The 19,051-nt window shown below is 31.4% G+C and overlaps 2 protein-coding genes across 2 annotated transcripts; both read right to left on the bottom strand.

Annotated features, from left to right (window-relative positions):
* Positions 1-14,127: 14,127 nt before the first annotated feature.
* LOC139870262 (uncharacterized) lies at positions 14,128-15,227 on the bottom strand. Its single transcript, XM_071858096.1, has 2 exons — positions 15,164-15,227; positions 14,128-15,032 (listed from the first exon to the last, which is right to left on the bottom strand). Exons 1-2 carry the CDS (start codon positions 15,225-15,227, stop codon positions 14,128-14,130), a joined length of 969 nt encoding a protein of 322 aa, XP_071714197.1.
* A 466-nt stretch (positions 15,228-15,693) lies between these two features.
* On the bottom strand, positions 15,694-18,838 carry LOC139873199 (calmodulin-7). The gene is made up of 2 exons (XM_071861130.1): positions 18,618-18,838; positions 15,694-16,331 (listed from the first exon to the last, which is right to left on the bottom strand). The coding sequence occupies exons 1-2, from the start codon at positions 18,691-18,693 to the stop codon at positions 15,958-15,960; spliced, it is 450 nt and encodes a 149-aa protein (XP_071717231.1). The 5' UTR covers positions 18,694-18,838; the 3' UTR covers positions 15,694-15,957.
* Between the last annotated feature and the right edge of the window lie 213 nt (positions 18,839-19,051).

Genomic DNA, 19,051 nt, shown 5'->3' on the forward strand with positions numbered 1-19,051 from the left:
AAATCGTAATCATTTAACAATTCAATTCATCTACGTTGCCTCATGTTCAGTTGTTTCTGATTAAATATATGCTGGAGACTTTTGTGGTCGGTATATATGATACTTTTGACCCCATATAAGTAGTGTCTCCAAGTCTTTAATGAAAAAACAATCGCGCCTAATTCCAAATCATGTGTCGTATAATTCTGCTCACGAATCTTCAATTGTCTAGACGCATAAGCAAGTACTTTTGTTCGTTGCATTAATACACAACCGAGGCCTTGCTTTGTGGCGTCACAATATATCACAAAATCATCATTCCCTTCAGGCAATGACAATATAGGTGCCGTAGTTAACTTTTTCTTCAACAATTGAAATTCTTTTTCTTGTTCATCCTTCCATTCAAATTTATTCCCTTTATGCGTTAATGCAGTCAAGGGTTTTGCTATTTTGGAAAAATCTTGGATGAATCTTCTGTAGTAACCAGCTAATCCTAAAAATTGGCGTATGTGTTTCGGAGTTTTCGGGGTTTTCCACTTTTCAACGGTTTCAATCTTTGCCGGATCCACCTGAATACCTTCTTTGTTTACTATGTGACCGAGAAATTGAACTTCTTCCAACCAAAATGCACACTTTGAAAACTTAGCGTACAGTTTTTATTTCCTTAACAACTCTAGCACTTTTCTCAAATGTTCTTCGTGCTCTTGATCATTCTTTGAGTAGATAAGTATGTCATCGATGAAGAAAATGACAAACTTGTCAAGATATGGCCCACACACTCGGTTCATGAGGTCCACGATCACAGCTGGTGCATTAGTTAAACCAAACAGCATAACCATAAACTCGTAATGACCGTAACGCGTCCTAAAAGCAGTCTTCGGAATATCATCCTCTTTCACCCACATTTGATGATATCCGGAACGTAAATCAATCTTCGAATAAACTGACGAACCTTGTAATTGATCAAATAAGTCGTCAATTTTCGGTAGTGGGTAACGGTTCTTGATGGTAAGTTTGTTCAACTCTCGGTAGTCGATACACAATCTGAATGTACCATCTTTCTTCTTGACAAACAAAACAGGGGCTCCCCACGGTGACGTGCTTGGTCGAATGAAACCTCGCTCTAAAAGTTCCTATAATTGGCTCTGGAGTTCCTTCATTTCGCTGGGTGCAAGTCTATATGGAGCACGGGCTATTCGTGCAGCTCCTGGTACCAAGTCTATTTGAAATTCAACGGATCGGTGTGGAGGTAATCCCGGTAATTCTTTTGGAAATACATCGGGAAACACTTTTGCGATGGGAACATCATTGATGTTCTTTTCTTCGGTTTGTACTTTCTCGACATGTGCTAGAATAGCATAGCAACATTTTCTTATTAGTTTTTGCGCCTTTAAATTACTAATAAGATTTAGCTTCGCGTTGCTCTTTTCTCCGTACACCATTAAGGGTTTTCCTTTTTCTCGTATGATGCGAATCGTATTTTTATAACAAACGATCTCTGCTTTCACCTCTTTCAACCAGTCCATGCCGATTATCACATCAAAACTCCCTAACTCCACTGGTATCAAATCAATCTTAAACATTTCACTAACCAGTTTAATTTCTCGATTCCGACATATATTATCTGCTGAAATTAATTTACCATTTGCTAATTCAAGTAAAAATTTATTATCCAAAGGCGTCAATGGACAACCTAATTTGGCACAAAAATCTCTACTCATATAGCTCCTATCTGCACCCGAATCAAATAAAACATAAGCAGATTTATTGTCAATGAGAAACGTACCTGTAACAAGCTCCGGGTCTTCCTGCGCTTCTGCCGTATTAATATTGAAAACTCTTCCACGACTTTGCCCATTATTTTTCTCTGGGTTCGGGCAATTACTCCTAATGTGGTCGGGTTTTCCACATCCATAACAAACAAAGGCGGCATTACTTGTTCCGACATTATCTGTTCTTTTATTTCTGTTATTCATTGGGCCATAGACCTCACACTTTCTCGCACCATGGCCAGTTCTTTTACACTTGGTGCAAAATTTCATGCAGAACTCATTCGGGTGGTACTCTTCACACCTTTGGCATGGCTTTTTCTGATTATTATTGTTATAGGAATTGTTGTTGTTGCGGTTGTTATTGATGTTAGGACGATTGTTGCGGTGGTTATTGTTGTTAGGATGGTTGTTGTAGTTGTTGTTGGAATGATTGTTGTTACGCTTGTTATTGCGATAATTGGTGCAATTGAAGTTGTGATTGTTGTGTTGATTGTTAAAATTGTGATCCTTGTCACTGATTTCTTCCCACTTTCTTTTGATTTGTTTCGTGTTGGCTTCTTCGGCCGTCTGCTCTTTAACTCTTTCCTCAATCTGATTTATGAGTTTATGAGCCATTCGACTCACCTTTTGTATGGAAGCGGGCTCGTGTGAACTTATATCTTATTGGATCCTTTCTGGTAACCCTTTTACAAATGCGTCGATTTTCTCCTCTTCATCTTCGAACGCTCTCGGGCACAATAAGCACAACTCCGTGAATCGTCGTTCATATGTGGTAATATCGAATCCTTGTGTTCGTAATCCCTTAAGCTCTACTTTTAGCTTGTTGACCTTGCTTCTGGGACAATACTGCTCAGTCATCAGATGTTTGAATGCTGACCACAGTAGTGCGTATGCAGCATCTTGTCCCACTTGTTCTAGATAGGTATTCCACTATGTTAACGCAGTACCTGTGAAGGTATGTGTAGCGTACTTTACTTTGTCTTCTTCAGTACACTTACTTATGGAAAACACCGATTCAACCTTTTCAGTCCACCGTTTCAATCAGATTGGACCCTCGGTTCCATCGAATTCAAGAGGTTTACAGGCAATGAAATCTTTGTAGGAGCATCCTACATGATTTCTTGTGGCGTTATTTGCATTGCTAGATTCTGAGTTATTGTTGTTGTTTTGCATTGTAGCCTGTACTGCGGCTATGTTTGCTGCAAGGAAAACACGGAAGTCTTCCTCGCTCATGTTCAAATTCTGACGAGTCGTCGGTACCATTTCCTTCAAAAATAGCCCAAAAGAATTAAGTTAATCATATAGAATATTAAGAGTAGTCAATATTATTTCATAGCATAATATGAACTCATTTATAAAAGCTTTTTCTTCATATTAGCGTTTTATAGTTTTAATTCGGGTAGTACCTACCTGTTAAGTTCATACTTAGTAGCTAATATACCATTCAACTACTACAATTCTATATGAAAAAACTGATTATAATAATATTTCGCGTTCAAACTTTTATACAAAAATTTACAAACTTACCATACCGCTATTATACATAAAGCATGAAATATAGCACACAATCACTTTGATACAAAATAGTTGTGACAACATTCCTAGTTAATACGTAAGTCGTTCAACAAAGGCAATAAAAACACGTAATTCATAAGTCCATAAACAAGTAATGCATTCTGGTTTTACTAAGACTACATCCCATCCTTGGTCTTGTGGAACATAACCGTTGTGGCCGTTGACAAGACAGCATGTTGTAACGTCGTCAAAGAGACGAGGGTTTCGTAATGCCCAATAGCCCCATAATAATCTAAAAACCTTGTTTCTCACCCCAACTACTGAATCCGTCACTTGTGAGAAGGTTTTATTTAAAAGTTGTAATCCGATGTTCTTTTTCTCACTTTGGTGAGAAGCGAACATCACTAACCCGTAAGCATAACATGCTTCTTTATGTTACATGTTAGAAGCTCTTTCTAACTCACGAAGTCCTACGTTGGGATATGTTGAGCCAAAATAGGTTCTTAACCCGTAGCGTAAAATTGCATTTGGGTTCCCCACATTTAATGCTTTAAAGAAAACACGGCGTAACTTACGGTGTCCGCAATGTGATATACCCCATCTTTCAAATGAAAGCCTTTTATAAACAAAGGCATGCCTGGAACGTTCTTCAAATGTTCTACAAACTAATTTTGCCGTAAATAATTGTGCCGACGAATTCTGACCGACTTTAGACAAGATTTCATCAATCATGTCCCCGGATAGGTCTTCTAAATTTTTTGGTTGTCTATCAATTTTCACATACAACAAGAAAAATACAAGCACATTTATTTTACATATTTTACACCTCATGATTACAACTCTTTATTCCGACTCACTAGTTTCTTCTTCTTCGGACATGTTTCGTTTTGCTAATTTTCTAGGGATATATGATGTTCCTCTAATACGAGCCGTTGTCTTCACAAATGGTTTAGAAAAACCTGGTGGCTTAGAGGTTCCCGGGTTATTGTTACAACTTATGAAATACGGGTGTTGACGATACATATAAAGTTCATCGGGGTTGGAATCAGGTTTCTCTATTTTGATGCCCTTTCCCTTATTATTTTCTTTTTCTTTTTCAAATTGGGTCGAAGTAATTTCTATAACATCATCGGAATCCTCATCGGGATCCGATTCATCGGAAAATTGGTAATCTTCCCAATATTTTGCTTCCTCGGCGGAAACACCATTGACCATTATTAACTTTGGTCCATTGGTTGAGGATTTTCTTTTATTTATCTGTTTTTTTGTGGTTCCTAATATTTCCTCCTCTGGAACCTCTTCTTCCAGTTCCTCTTCTTCCGGTTCCTCCTCTTCCGGTTCCTCTTCTTCCGGTTCCTCTTCGGGAATTTGTGAATCTTCCCAAAATATATTCGACTCTTCATTATTATTAGGTGAGTCGATGGGATTTGTACTAGAGGTAGACATCTATCACACAATATCAAACACGGTAAGAGATTAATATATCACATAATATTTACATGTTAATAATATATAGTTTCCAACAAAAAGTGTTAAGCAATCGTTTTTAAAGAAAACACGGTCGAAGTCCGACTCAATAATGCATCTTAACAAACTCGGTTAGACACACACTAATACAATTTCTGGTTCTCTAAGACCAACGCTCGGATACCAACTGAAATTTCCCGTTCATATAGATTATAAACGTTCCATGTTAATTGATTTCGTCGCGAGGTTTTGACCTCTATATGAGATGTTTTTCAAAGACTGCATTCATTTTTAAAACAACCATAACTTCTATTTTATCGATAAAGGTTTTAAAAAAAAAAACATTACGTAGATTATCAAATAATGATAATCTAAAATATACCGTTTACACACGACCATTACATAATGGTTTACAATAAAAATATATTACATCGAAATAAGTTTCTTGAATGCAGTTTTTACACAATATCATACAAGCATGGACTCCAAATCCTGTCCTTATTTTAGTATGCAACAGTAGAAGCTCTTAATAATCACCTGAGAATAAACATGCTTAAAACGTCAACAAAAATGTTAGTGAGTTATAGGTTTAACCTATATATTATCAAATCATAATAATAGACCACAAGATTTCATTTTTATATCACATCTCATATCAGGCATTTCGCAAACTGCATAGAGATAAAAATCATTCATATGGTGAACACCTGGTAACCGACATTAACAAGATGCATATAGAATATCCCCATCATTCCGGGACACCCATCAGACATGATAAACTCGAAGTACTAAAGCATTCCAAATTTCAGAATGGGGGTTGTTAGTTCCCGTAGATCTACCTTTAGGATTCGCGTCAATTAGGGGCCAGTTCCCTAATTCTTAGGCTACCAAGCTAAAAGGGGCATATTCGGTTTAATAATTCAACCATAGAATGTAGTTTCGATTACTTGTATCTATTTCGTAAAACATTTATAAAACTGCATGTATTCTCATCCCAAAAATATCAGATTTTAAAAGTGGGACTATAACTCACTTTCACAGATTTTTACTTCGTCGGAAAGTAAGACTTCGCCACTGGTCGATTCACGAACCTATAACAAATATGTACATATATATCAAAGTATGTTCAAAATATATTTACAACATTTTTATTATGTTTAGCAGTCCTCGTTAGTAACCTACAACTAGTTGTCCATAGTTAGATGTACAGAAATAAAGCAATATATATTATCTCGAATCAATCCACAAACCAGTGTCTACAAGTCTCAGACTCGATCACAGCTCAAAGTATATACATTATTTTGGAATCAACCTCAACCCTTTATAACTAACTCAAACATTACTGCATATAGAGTGTCTATGGTTGTTCCGAAATATATATATAGATGGGTCGATATGATATGTCAAAACATTGTATACGTGTCTATGGTATCCCAAGATTTCATAATATGTATAATACAATATAAATTAGTTAGGATATGTTTAGTCTAGATTTGTTACAAAATTTTCGTAGCTAAAACTAGCAAATTTATCCAATTTTGTTTTACCCGTCATTTCTTCGTTTCAAATCCGTTTTGAGTTATTCAAGTTGCTATGGTTTCATATTGAACTTAAGTTTATGAATCTAAACAGAAAATGTATAAGTTTATAGTCGAAAATACAGGTTACAAGTCATTTTTTAAAGAGGTAGTCATTTCCGTCGAAAGAACGACATCTTGATGACCATTTTGAAAAACATACTTTCACTTTGAGTTTAACCATGATTTTTGGATATAGTTTCATGTTCATAAGAAAAATCATTTTACCAGAAGAACAACTTTTAAATCAAATTTTATCATAGTTTTTAATTATCAAACCCAAAACAGCCCGCGGTGTTACTACAACGGCGTATGTCCGGTTTTACGGTATTTTTCGTGTTTCCAGGTTTTAAATCATTAAGTTAGCATATCATATAGATATAGAACATGTGTTTAGTTGATTTTAAAAGTCAAGTTAGAAGGATTAACTTTATTTGCGAACAAGTTTAGAATTAACTAAACTATGTTCTAGTGATTACAAGTTTAAATCTTCGAATAAGATAGTTATATATATATATATATATATATATATGAATCGAATGATGTTATGAACATCATTACTACCTCAAGTTTAGTAGGTAAACCTACTGGAAGTAACAAAAATTGATCTAGCTTCAAAGGATTCTTGGATGGCTTGAAAGTTCTTGAAGTAGAATCATGACACGAAAACAAGTTCAAGTAAGATTTCCACTCGAAATAAGATAGTTATAGTTATAGAAATTGAATCAAAGTTTGAATATGAGTATTATCTTGTATTAGAAATATATCTTACTGTAAATAAGAAAGATTTCTTGAGCTTAGATGATTACTTGGATTGGATTAGAAAGCTTGGAAGTAATCTTGCAAACTTGATAGTATTCTTGATTTTATGAAACTAGAACTTATAAAATTTATGAAGAACACTTAGAACTTGAAGATAGAACTTGAGAGAGATCAATTAGATGAAGAAAATTGAAGAATGAAAGTGTTTGTAGGTGTTTTTGGTCGTTGGTGTATGGATTAGATATAAAGGATGTGTAAGTTTATTTTCATATAAATAATTCATGAATGATTTATAATATTTTTTGTAATTTTGTGAGATATTTCATGCTAGTTACCAAATGATGGTTCCCACGTGTTAAATGTAATTGATCCATTGTTATTACACTTAAATGAGATGTTAAATTGTTATGTTAACATATTAACATGGTGTATTAATATATCTTAATATCATATATATATGTGTAAAATACTATTACAACGATAATCATTACATATATGTATTGTTTCAAAATCCTTAAGTTAATAGTCTCATCTTACTCGTGTAGTTCATTGTTAATACGCTTAATGATATATGTAATTATCATTTCATGATGTTAAATATAGTGTATTAATATCTTAATATGATACATATGTATTTAGTAAGACGTTGTTATAACGATAATCATTATATTTATCGTTTCGAGTTTTCTTATCATAATATCATGTTAACTATATATATATATATATATATATATATATATATATATATATATATATATATATACATATATACATATATATACATATATATATATATATCATCATATAATTTTTACAACTTTTAACGTTCGTGAATCGCCGGTCAACTTGGGTGGTCAATTGTCTACATGAAACTCATTTCAAATAATCAAGTCTTAACAAGTTTGATTGCTTAACATGTTGGAAATATTTAATCATGCAAATATAGTTTTCATTTAATATATAATCATAGAAAAGTTCAGGTCACTACAGATTTGAGTTGAATAGGTTTTCCTGGCAGCTGTTAAAGAGGATGATCGGGTGGTGATTACCAGTGGCGAATCTAGGATAATAAGTTAATGAGGTCCTCATATATTTTTTTGATAACTTACTTGAATAAAAGTTTGAATATGTCGGGTTGGGTCAGGCCATCACGAACACCATCAAACAAAAGTATAATATTATTATCATTAATACAAAAATATCAACTCATTCAATCTACAAAATACCAAATACAACCTTTTAATTTTTTCTACACGATTTCATACAATAAATTCATCCATAATTGCATCATTGCTAATACTATCTAGGGTTAAAGCTATAAATCGGTATATACTTTCATTTTTGTTCGAATGTAGGTTATATACTCCGAAAAATACCAATGTAGGCTATATACTTTCAAAAAGTGTACTCATGTCAACAAAAATGACTTGTTACCGGCTACACCGGTTAAAATGATTATGTAGATTTTTTTTCTTTTTTATATGACATGGAAAAAAAACCTGCAACTTCTTCTTCTATAAATAGGCTATATATTTTCATTTTTGTTCCAATGTAGTCTATATACTCCAAAAAATACAAATGTAGGCTATATACTTTCAAAAAGTGTACTCATGTCAACAAAACACAATTTTGGTGTTCTTCATAAAAACCGTTCACGTTCTTCATCGAATTGTGAAATCGTTGTGGATTTTGAATCTTAATACTTCACAAAAGTTGTTAGTCGAGGCTATTGGCATCATTTTCAAGTAATTTGAAGCTCCGATTAGATGATGATGTTGATATGATTAAGATGGTGATGTTAGCAGGTTTCTAAGTTTTGTTGATATACATCGATACACCTTTTAAGAGTATATAGCCTACATTGGTATTTTTCTGAGTATATAACCTATATTGAAACAAAAATGAAACTATATAGCCTATTTATGGCTTTAACCCTACTATCTAACACATCTTTCTCAATATATGAAATTAAACAATTATTCATAAATTAATCTCCCATTTTATTTAGCAAATCGCTCTTTATTAACTTCATTGCTGAGAAGGACGTTCCACCTAAATGTTGCTACGGGTAAAATTATCGCAAGTTTCAACAAAAGATATATCTTCGGATATATTTATCATCCACAAGACCACAATTCTTAATCTTAATCAAAATCATATTTGGACTTTAGGAGACTGTAAACCTTTTATTTAAAAAGCTAAATTTGTTGAAGAAAATTCAAGAGTAAGTTACAAGTTGTCTTGGTTGCTAAAGTGAAAAAAGAAGGTTTATGTGACGACCCGAAAATTTCCGACCAAATTTAAACTTAAACTTTTTATGGTTTCGACATGATAAGCAAAGTCTATAATGTTAAGACTAAAAATCTTGAACTGTTTATATGGATTCATTTAACCTTAGACGATTTCCGACAATTCACGAACAACTGTTTGTAAATAAATATGTATCTATATATATAAATGTAAATATATGAAATAATTTGAAATTATAAAATATAAATTAAACATTAGAATTAAATATGTAAAATAAGATATAAAATAATTTAGTGTAATTTAAAATGAATATATATATATATATATATATATATATATATATATATATATATATATATATATATATATATATATATATATATATATATATATATATATATATATATATATGATTTCTATGTATGATTATAATCAAACGTATATTGTAATATGTATATATATGTATATATATATATGTATATATATATATATATATACATATATACATATATAGTGTATAAATATTAAATTATATATTATACAATTAATAGATCTTGCATAATTAATGAATTGCAATATTAATATATATATAATGTAATTACAAGTTAATTCTAATTGTAGTATTATTATTATACACATTATTATTTAAAATCAGTACTATTATTATTAAAAATTATAATATGAAAATTAGATACATTTGATCTGTTATATTATTATTATTATTGTTATTATAACTAGTGGTAAAATTATAATTTTATATATTAGGATTAATATTAATATTATTATTAGATATCATTATTACCATTATTAATTATTATTATCATCACTAATATTATTATTAATATTGTTAGTATAATCAGTATTACTAGAAATCATAAAATTTATACAATTATGGTTATTATCATCATAATACAACTTATACATTTTTAACATTTAAAATAATTACAATTACTAAAATTGTTAAAAATTATTATTCTTGTTATTGTTATTATAATACAAATTATTATTCATTATTATTATTATTATTATTATTATTATTATTATTATTATTATTATAAATGTAGTACAAATTTATTATTATTATTTGTATTTAGATTATTATTAATATAATTATTAATTATTAATAACAAATATATAATTCGTTTGTACAGATTTTTGGAATCAAATTTGTTTTCCATAACTATCAAAGTGTAATCAATTTTTTGTATATCTGTTAATTGGTACGAACTAGAACCTTATGTCACTATCTGTTTATCTTTTTTATTTTTTTTACATCTCTGATTGATATTCCTGTCGGAATTTGTTACCAATCGATATCATCATCGCTACCATACAAATTCGATCAGTTAAGTGATACTTTATGATTCAACAACTAGTACTTTATGTAATACCTACTGCATTTCATGAATTAACAGAAAAACCAACAAAAAAAGGTACGAACACCCTGTTCTTGAACCAAAATTACAACAGCTCAATTTCAAATCAGTTTTCAGAAAATAGAATTGCATTTTAGTTAGGATTCTCATACTCAATCTTTCTGCAAAGTATTATGATCCAATTCCTCAAATCAAATCTTAATTTTAGAGTCAAAGTATAATTTTAAAAAGTCAACCGATTCTTATTTGATCAAATTCGAGTTTGTTGTAATGTTTCTGATTCAATTGAGGGTTTGAAAAGTTTATAAGAAAGATTTTAAACCTATTTCATGTATTAACTTTTGTCTAAAATGATCTTTAAATCGAAAACCAAATTGGAGTTTCAAAACCGTCGCTACATATTGTTGCTGCTGTTTATTTTAAATTTTTTTTCTTCCTTTCTTTCTACTAATCCAATCAACCCATAACCCAATCGCTCTGTTCAATTTAGAATTCTAAAACCAAAAAACGAATTGGTTGTTATATTTAATTTTGTTCTTTGATCGACTGGAATGGAAGAAGGAGTGAAACAGAAATACTTTACGGGTTTAAATAAATACATAAGAGAGTTAAAACAGAAAAGTAGAACCGAGCAATGGTTGGATACTGGGTCGGGTTTCGAGAGGTCTCGGGTTCGAGCCCGGGCAACGACGTGTAATTGTTTTTAAAGCCTGGATACTTTAAGGTAGTTTTTTTTAGTTTTATTATTATTATTATTATTATTATTATTATTATTATTATTATTATTATTATTATTATTATTATTATTATTATTATTATTATTATTATTATTATTATAATAATTATTGTTATAAAGTATTAGTATTATTATTATTGTTGTTAGTATTATTATTATTGTTAAAATTATTTTTTTATCATTATTATAGTTATTGTTATAAAAATAATACAACTTTTATTATAGATATTGTATTATGGATACAATAAGTATGATTATGTTTATGATTAGGTATGGCATGACAAAATGATATAATTATATAGTATTGTTAAGTATAGATATAAACTTGATACGCTCATGAAAACGTGTATGACATATAAAAGTGTATAATGATTACGATTACGCTTAATAATATAATTAAAATATTAAGAATTAAGAACGATGTTATTATGATATAAACTTGACAAAAAGGAACGTTATAAGTTATAATCATAAAACTTAATCGTTAATATTATTAAGTATTATCTTTATTATCATTATTATTATTAATAACATTTTAATTATTATTATTATTATTATTATTAGTGGTAGTATCCTTATTACAAAAATTATCATGTTTAGTAAAACTATCATTTTTAATAAAAATTATTATTATTATCATTATCATTATTATTAGTATTAAAACTATTATTACAATTATTATTATACTTATTCTAATATTATTATTATTATAAATATTATTTTGCAAACAAAAGAAATGTATATAAAAAAAACATATTTAAAACATACGTATACTAATATTACTTAATATCATGATATAATATTATTTATATTGATATAACGTTAACTAAATTACATATCGAATAAGTATTAATAAAATTGTATATGAATATTAATTTTAATACATAACTAAATATATATATAAATTGCTCGATTATGATTATATGTTTTAATAGATATACAATTGATATAGGTTCGTGAATCCGAGGCCAACCCTGTATTGTTCAATGCCGTCATATGTATTTTTACTACAAAATACAGTATAGTGAGTTTCATTTGCTCCCTTTTTAATGCTTTTGCAATATATATTTTTGAGACTGAGAATACATGCGCTGCTTTTATAAATGTTTTACGGAATAGACACAACTAATCGAAACTACATTCTATGGTTGAATTATCGAATCGAATATCACCCCTTTTAGCTTGGTAGCCTAAGAATTAGGGAACAAACACCCTAATTGACGCGAATCCTAAAGGTAGATCTACGGGCACTAACACCCCCCCATACTGGAAAATGGTATGTTTTAATACTTAGAGTTTATATTATACAGATGGATTTCTGTTTTGGGGATATTCTATATGCATGATGTTAATGTCGGTTACCAGGTGTTCAATCCATATGAATGATTTTTAAACACTTGCGAGTGTATGATTATTGAATAAAGACAATCTTGTGGTCTATTAAAATTATGGAAATGATTGATTACGATAAACTAATGAACTCACCAACCTTTTGGTTGACACTTGAAAGCATGTTTATTCTCAGGTATGAAAGAAATCTTCCGCTGTGCATTTGCTCATATTAGAGACATTACTTGGAGTCATTCATGACATATTTCAAAAGACGTTGCATTCGAGTCGTCGAGTTCATCAAGATTATTATTAAGTCAATTATAGTTGGATATATTATGAAATGGTATGCATGCCGTCAACTTTCGATGTAATGAAAGTTTGTCTTTTAAAAACGAATGCAATGTTTGTAAAATGTATCATATAAAGATCAAGTACCTCGTTATGTAACCAAGTGTAATGTACTCGTCCTGATGAATTAGGACGGGTCATGAAAGTTTATATTGATTAATGGGTATGAAATAAAATAAGAAGTGAAATAAAATAAATAAAAAGTGCACGTGTGTGTCTGGTGGGTCTAAACCAAAATAGAGTAGGTTTATTTAATTATTTACTCTATATTTATTAGTGGCTCATACTATAAAATAAAGCACTAATTTTTATTTTTAGTGACTCATACTATAAAATTATAAATTTAAAAAATTATGGGGTCCTACGATTATATTAAGTGGTGTTCCGTATAATTTTGAATTATCATTTCTAAATTTTTTTTCACAACCAGTGGTGTCACGAGACACCACAAGTGTCATGCTAGGTTAGCCTGGTGATTACTTCACATAATGTAGACCCGCAAGTGACCGCTAACATGATGGTCTAAAGAAAAGCGGTATGGCCAAGAAGTCGAATGATTTGTTATAAGGAGTTAATGGCAACAGTCATTAGGAGCGGAGACAAGGGGGGACTGAGGGGTGCTCATCCTCCCCCAATGCCCGATCGAGACCCAAGTTTCATTTGTATTGTTATGCATAAATAATTGTAAGCCTCACTCAAGTCCCAAATGTCAAATATAATGTAATGACTTGTTAATGTAGCTTTTTTTTTTGTAGTCATCTGATTAATGACTAAGCCACCCCCATATCTAAATTCTGGATTCGCCTCTGATAGCCATGCTCCTTCCAGGTTGGCCACACTACATGCATATGCACGTTTCATTTTTGAGTAGTTATAGGATAGTGGGTTAAATAACTGGTATCATCAGTTTATTATTCTAGTAACTTCATCAGTTTTTTTTTTGAACGGCAGTAAAAATATTAAAAAGCGACTAGCAAGAAGCTAGAAGCAAAAACAAAAAAATTACAAAGCGTTCAGAGGGTCTTGTAACCACACCGACCAATTGACTCTACTCTTTTTAAACCTTGCATACAACCAATTAAAGTTAGAAGCAACAATGCTATCAAATACATGCCGTTTTTGAATTTTGAATCTTTGAAGACTATGCTATTCCGGAGCCTCCAAATGTACCATAGAGTCGATATGATGATCGCCCGAACAGTGATTCTTTTCTTGTCGCTTATAGGAACACCATCCACCCATGACCAAATACCATCAATTGAACTCCACAAAGGGATATCCATGATCCATCTCCCTACTTGTCTCCATAAAAGTTTTGTTGTATCACAAGAGACAAAAATGTGCAAATCGTCTTCTAAACAGTTCGAGCACATACTACAAGCCCCATTGTCAAAATCCAAACCTTTCGCCAGAAGATTTAATTTAGTAGGAAGACGCCGGAGTCTTAAACGCCAAATGAAAACTTTGAATCTTATAGGAACATATCTGCACCATAGAGTAGGAAATGTAGAACTAGCATGATCCACTTTGTCAATCATCTTTCTAGCTTGTGAAACATTATAAGAACCAAAATTGAATCCGTCCCAGCACCATTGATCGCATTCGTCAACAATCTGCACATGATTCACTATATTCATAAAGGAATGAAGCTGAGATGACTCTACGCCACCTCTAGGCATTCTACGCCATGAATAATTTTCGATCGGGATATTCACTCGATCAATAACTTTGCATAACTTGTTGTTCTCCAGGTTAAGCAATCTTGGGAAAGAAACAGCAAGCGGAGTGCCATCATGCCAAGGGTCGAACCAAAAATTCGCTAATTGCCCGTTTCCGATACACATTCGCAAATTGAACCCATTTAAAACGTGTGATGAAGTAACCTCATCAATGCATTTTTTGATAGCATTCCACACACCTGATGCATTTTTTGATAGTAACTTCATCAGTTTTATGACGAGTTCTTAGCATAATTTGTACCTTTAGTTTATTTAATGGATTTGAATGAAAAACTTAATTAATTTAAAAAGTCTATTTCTCTCTATATACTTTTGGAGACTAGGTCTATATCTTTTTGGAGACTAGCCATCTCAAACCGGTTTCTAACAGCCATCTTCGAGTTATGCTTACTTATGACTAAACTATTTCGAGTGAAACATGCACTACTTATAACTTCTGCCAAGAACTAGCTTTGTACACTGGATCCGTTTAGCATTGTTTTAACTGCTTTGATCAACCAATGCTTTGATCAACCAACGCCTGATGTTCTCTTTCAACAACACCATTTTGTTCGGGGGTACGAGCTAAGGAAAAGTTGAGAGGTTCAGCATTTAATGTCAAGATACGGACGTCTAACATGACTACCATTGGGGAATTATATGAAGTGTTCTTTAAAATCAACTACAAAAACTTAAGACATGTAACCAAGACCCTGCTTAAAATTCACATAACCGGTGAAGCTAAAAGGTCAAACCTATATGAAAACCAGTATAAACACATACCGCATACTTCTTATTGGTAATAACATTATGCAGGTGATAATGGAAAAATGATGTTCTACAAAAAAATTGTCAATGTCATAAGTTTACTATTAGCATGTGTCATTTGATAATGGAAAATGATGTTCTACACCGAATAAGTTGTAACAAACAACGAAGATCCCATAGGGAAAGTGAAAAGGAGATGAATATAATCGTCGAAAGGTACATAATTAAACATATGACTAAGGGTGATTCTGTGGCCTCAAATATCATCCTTTCGTTCCAAACCATTTCAAACAAGATACCGTAAACCCGTTTTGTCTTTCAAATAATAATAAGAAAACGGATAAGGAAGCAAGATTATTACTTGGCCATCATAACCTTAACAAACTCTTCATAGTTGATTTGACCATCACCATCAACATCAGCTTCTCGAATCATCTCATCGACTTCTTCATCCGTAAGTTTCTCCCCGAGATTCGTCATGACGTGACGAAGCTCGGCAGCCGAAATGAAGCCGTTCTGATCTTTATCGAAAACTCTGAATGCTTCCTTCAGTTCTTCTTCAGAGTCTGTATCCTTCATCTTCCTGGCCATTAGATTTAGAAACTCGGGGAAATCAATGGTTCCGTTGCCATCGGCGTCAACTTCGTTAATCATGTCCTGAAGTTCAGCCTCGGTTGGATTCTGCCCTAGTGATCTCATCACAGTTCCAAGCTCCTTTGTTGTGATGCAACCTGCATATTGTCCATAATATCCGTTGAAAACTTTATTTGGATCTATTAAAGATGGCAAGATGGAAGTGTCAAAATGGGTTAATTTGTAGTATCGGTCGGGTTGGGTTGAGCAAGTGAGGTGGACACTACTGTTTACTTTTATTTTGAATTAAGTGTTGTTTCCATATGCCTATGTTTGGTAAGGGTCTTTGTTTCTCTGTCTTCTACAAACATACCATTTTTCAGATTAAGTGATAAAAGAAACAACAATTTTACTTAATTAAGAGGTGTACGAAAAGATATCATAAAGCGAAAAGTAACAGGCTAAGATTCATCATTTTGGTTCAAGTTGTTACAATAACAATCAATTTTATTATTTGACCCGTTTAAGATTAGAAAACATATTACTATGAAATATTAGTCAATTATTACGTTAATCATGATAAAGAAAACATATTACTATGAAATATTAGTCAATTATTACGTTAATCATGATAAACTCGAGACTAATTTATTAGAAAAATAAAGACTCTAAACTATTTTAAACATTTGACCTGCTCCCTATTACTAAATTGCTTCATTTGAACCATTTGGCCTAAAGCACAACCTGACTCAAATGTCTTTGGGTCAAAATCAGTAACTAACGTCTAATTTAATAATGAGTTTGTTTCTAATGTCAAAATATAAAGGGTTTACAGAACACTCCCAACTTAAAGTTGATAACTTGATTAGCATAAATAACAAATATACTTATTTTCTTCACTTATATATATCTTATTGTGTCCATTTATGTTATTTAATATTATATACTTTTCATCCACATTTACGCCTAAGTTACCAAGCATTATAAATAACTAAGAGCTCCACCTTGCACCTCACACCTGAGTGACACCTTCGGCTTATTGGTGATTTTAGTGTCATCGCCATTTTGTGTGATGGTGATTTACTTGAACAAAGGGGTTTCGGGTTAGGCTCAAATACGAGTTAGGAGAGTGCGAAGTGCACACTTGTATAAGTGTATAGGCCAACTTGATTAATCCAACAAAATGTTATGATTGTTAGTTAGTGTCTTTTTGGACAAAATACACAACTCTTAATGAATTGGTATAACATTCATGAAAAATTGTGACCATTCATGGACACCTTTTTACCAAAAGGTGTGACCATCCATAGTACCTTTACTCGTTTGGTGCTCACATACTTTCATGATGGAACAAATCGTGATCTATAAATATAAAGACTATAAAGTTCAAATTTAAGTACAAAACAAAGACGCAAAAGATAAGAACCCTTTGTCAGGCACTCGGGCATAAATATTTGATTAATCCACTTATTTTTATGCATTAACAATTGTACTGTACACCGTTGCATAAAAAAAGTGGTATATATAAGTGGATTTATCATCACCGGTTTATTATGTTTCTTTTTCAAGTAAACTCAAACTTATAAGTTATAATCCACATTTTATTGATTAAAGATCGTGCTTGATTCCTTTAATAGAAAACCTTGACAATTATGGTACCTTTTTTTTGAAAATCACCTGATTGTCAATGAGATGATACATAATTTATCATTTTGACACACTAATTATCTATTATCTATATATATCTAATAGACAAAACCCTGTAGCACTATTCATCAATAGTAACTAGGGGTATTTTCGTCATTTCACTTTTTTTTTTTGGTCTCCAACGATAAAGGAAGCAACTCTCATAAAAGAACAAACCCTTCAATGTTACCAAAAGATGTCGAAAAAAATTCTTTTTTACCAAAAAAAATCAACTAACCTTTTTTTTCCCCTCAACGATAAACGAGTCAACTTTCATAAAAGGAACAACCCTTCAATGCTACCAAAAGATGTCGAAAAACATTTTTTTTACAAAATAGATCAACTAACTTTTTTTTATATAAAAAAAAACGAACTCTAAAAAAGAAGCAACTTTCACAAAAGGAACAACCCTTCAATCTTAGATGTCGAATTTTTTTTTTTACAAAAATAGACCAAGACTTTTTTTTTTTTTAACTCGCATTCAAAACGGAGCTCCAGCGCGAAGCGAGGGCTCACAACTAGTTACTACTATTATAATTATTACTGTAGTTATTAATAAAAGATAAAATAAACTTATATAGCAATATACATAACGAAACAGTAGAATCAGATCATGCTCTGAATCAGATAAAAAATACAAATATTCATCATATATTAACAATTAATTACTGTATTTCAATAGGAAAAATAATATCATCATAAATAGAACAACACCACCTCAAAATCGAAGTTAAAATCAAATAAAAGAAAAAACATACCATCGCCATCTTTATCAAATAGGCTAAAAGCTTCTTTGAATTCAGAGATCTGGTCATCAGTTAGTTGATCCGCCATTTAATTTAAATTAATTTAATTTTTTGTAAGAAATCTTTGAACAGAGAGCTGAAGATGATGTACGGAAATGATCAACACCGGAAAAAACAGGTAGAGAGAAACTAGGGGTGTTGACGATAGATATGTAACAAGAAATAACTGTTTGTCGTGTTGTTTATTTAGCGTTAAATACAAGCAAGATTGTTATTAGTGGTGGTGAGTGTTCCTAACCTTTGTAGCCTGATGACAATTTAGGGACGAGCCGTACCGAATCGTATCGTAACCGGTTAGTATTGGTATCGGTTAGTACTGGTATTGAAATTGGGTAAAATGGAGAATCAAAATCGTACCGAAATTTTAATACGGTACCGGTTTTGGT

The sequence above is a fragment of the Rutidosis leptorrhynchoides genome, chromosome 10 (assembly GCF_046630445.1).
Source record: "Rutidosis leptorrhynchoides isolate AG116_Rl617_1_P2 chromosome 10, CSIRO_AGI_Rlap_v1, whole genome shotgun sequence".
Classification (NCBI taxonomy): domain Eukaryota; kingdom Viridiplantae; phylum Streptophyta; class Magnoliopsida; order Asterales; family Asteraceae; genus Rutidosis; species Rutidosis leptorrhynchoides.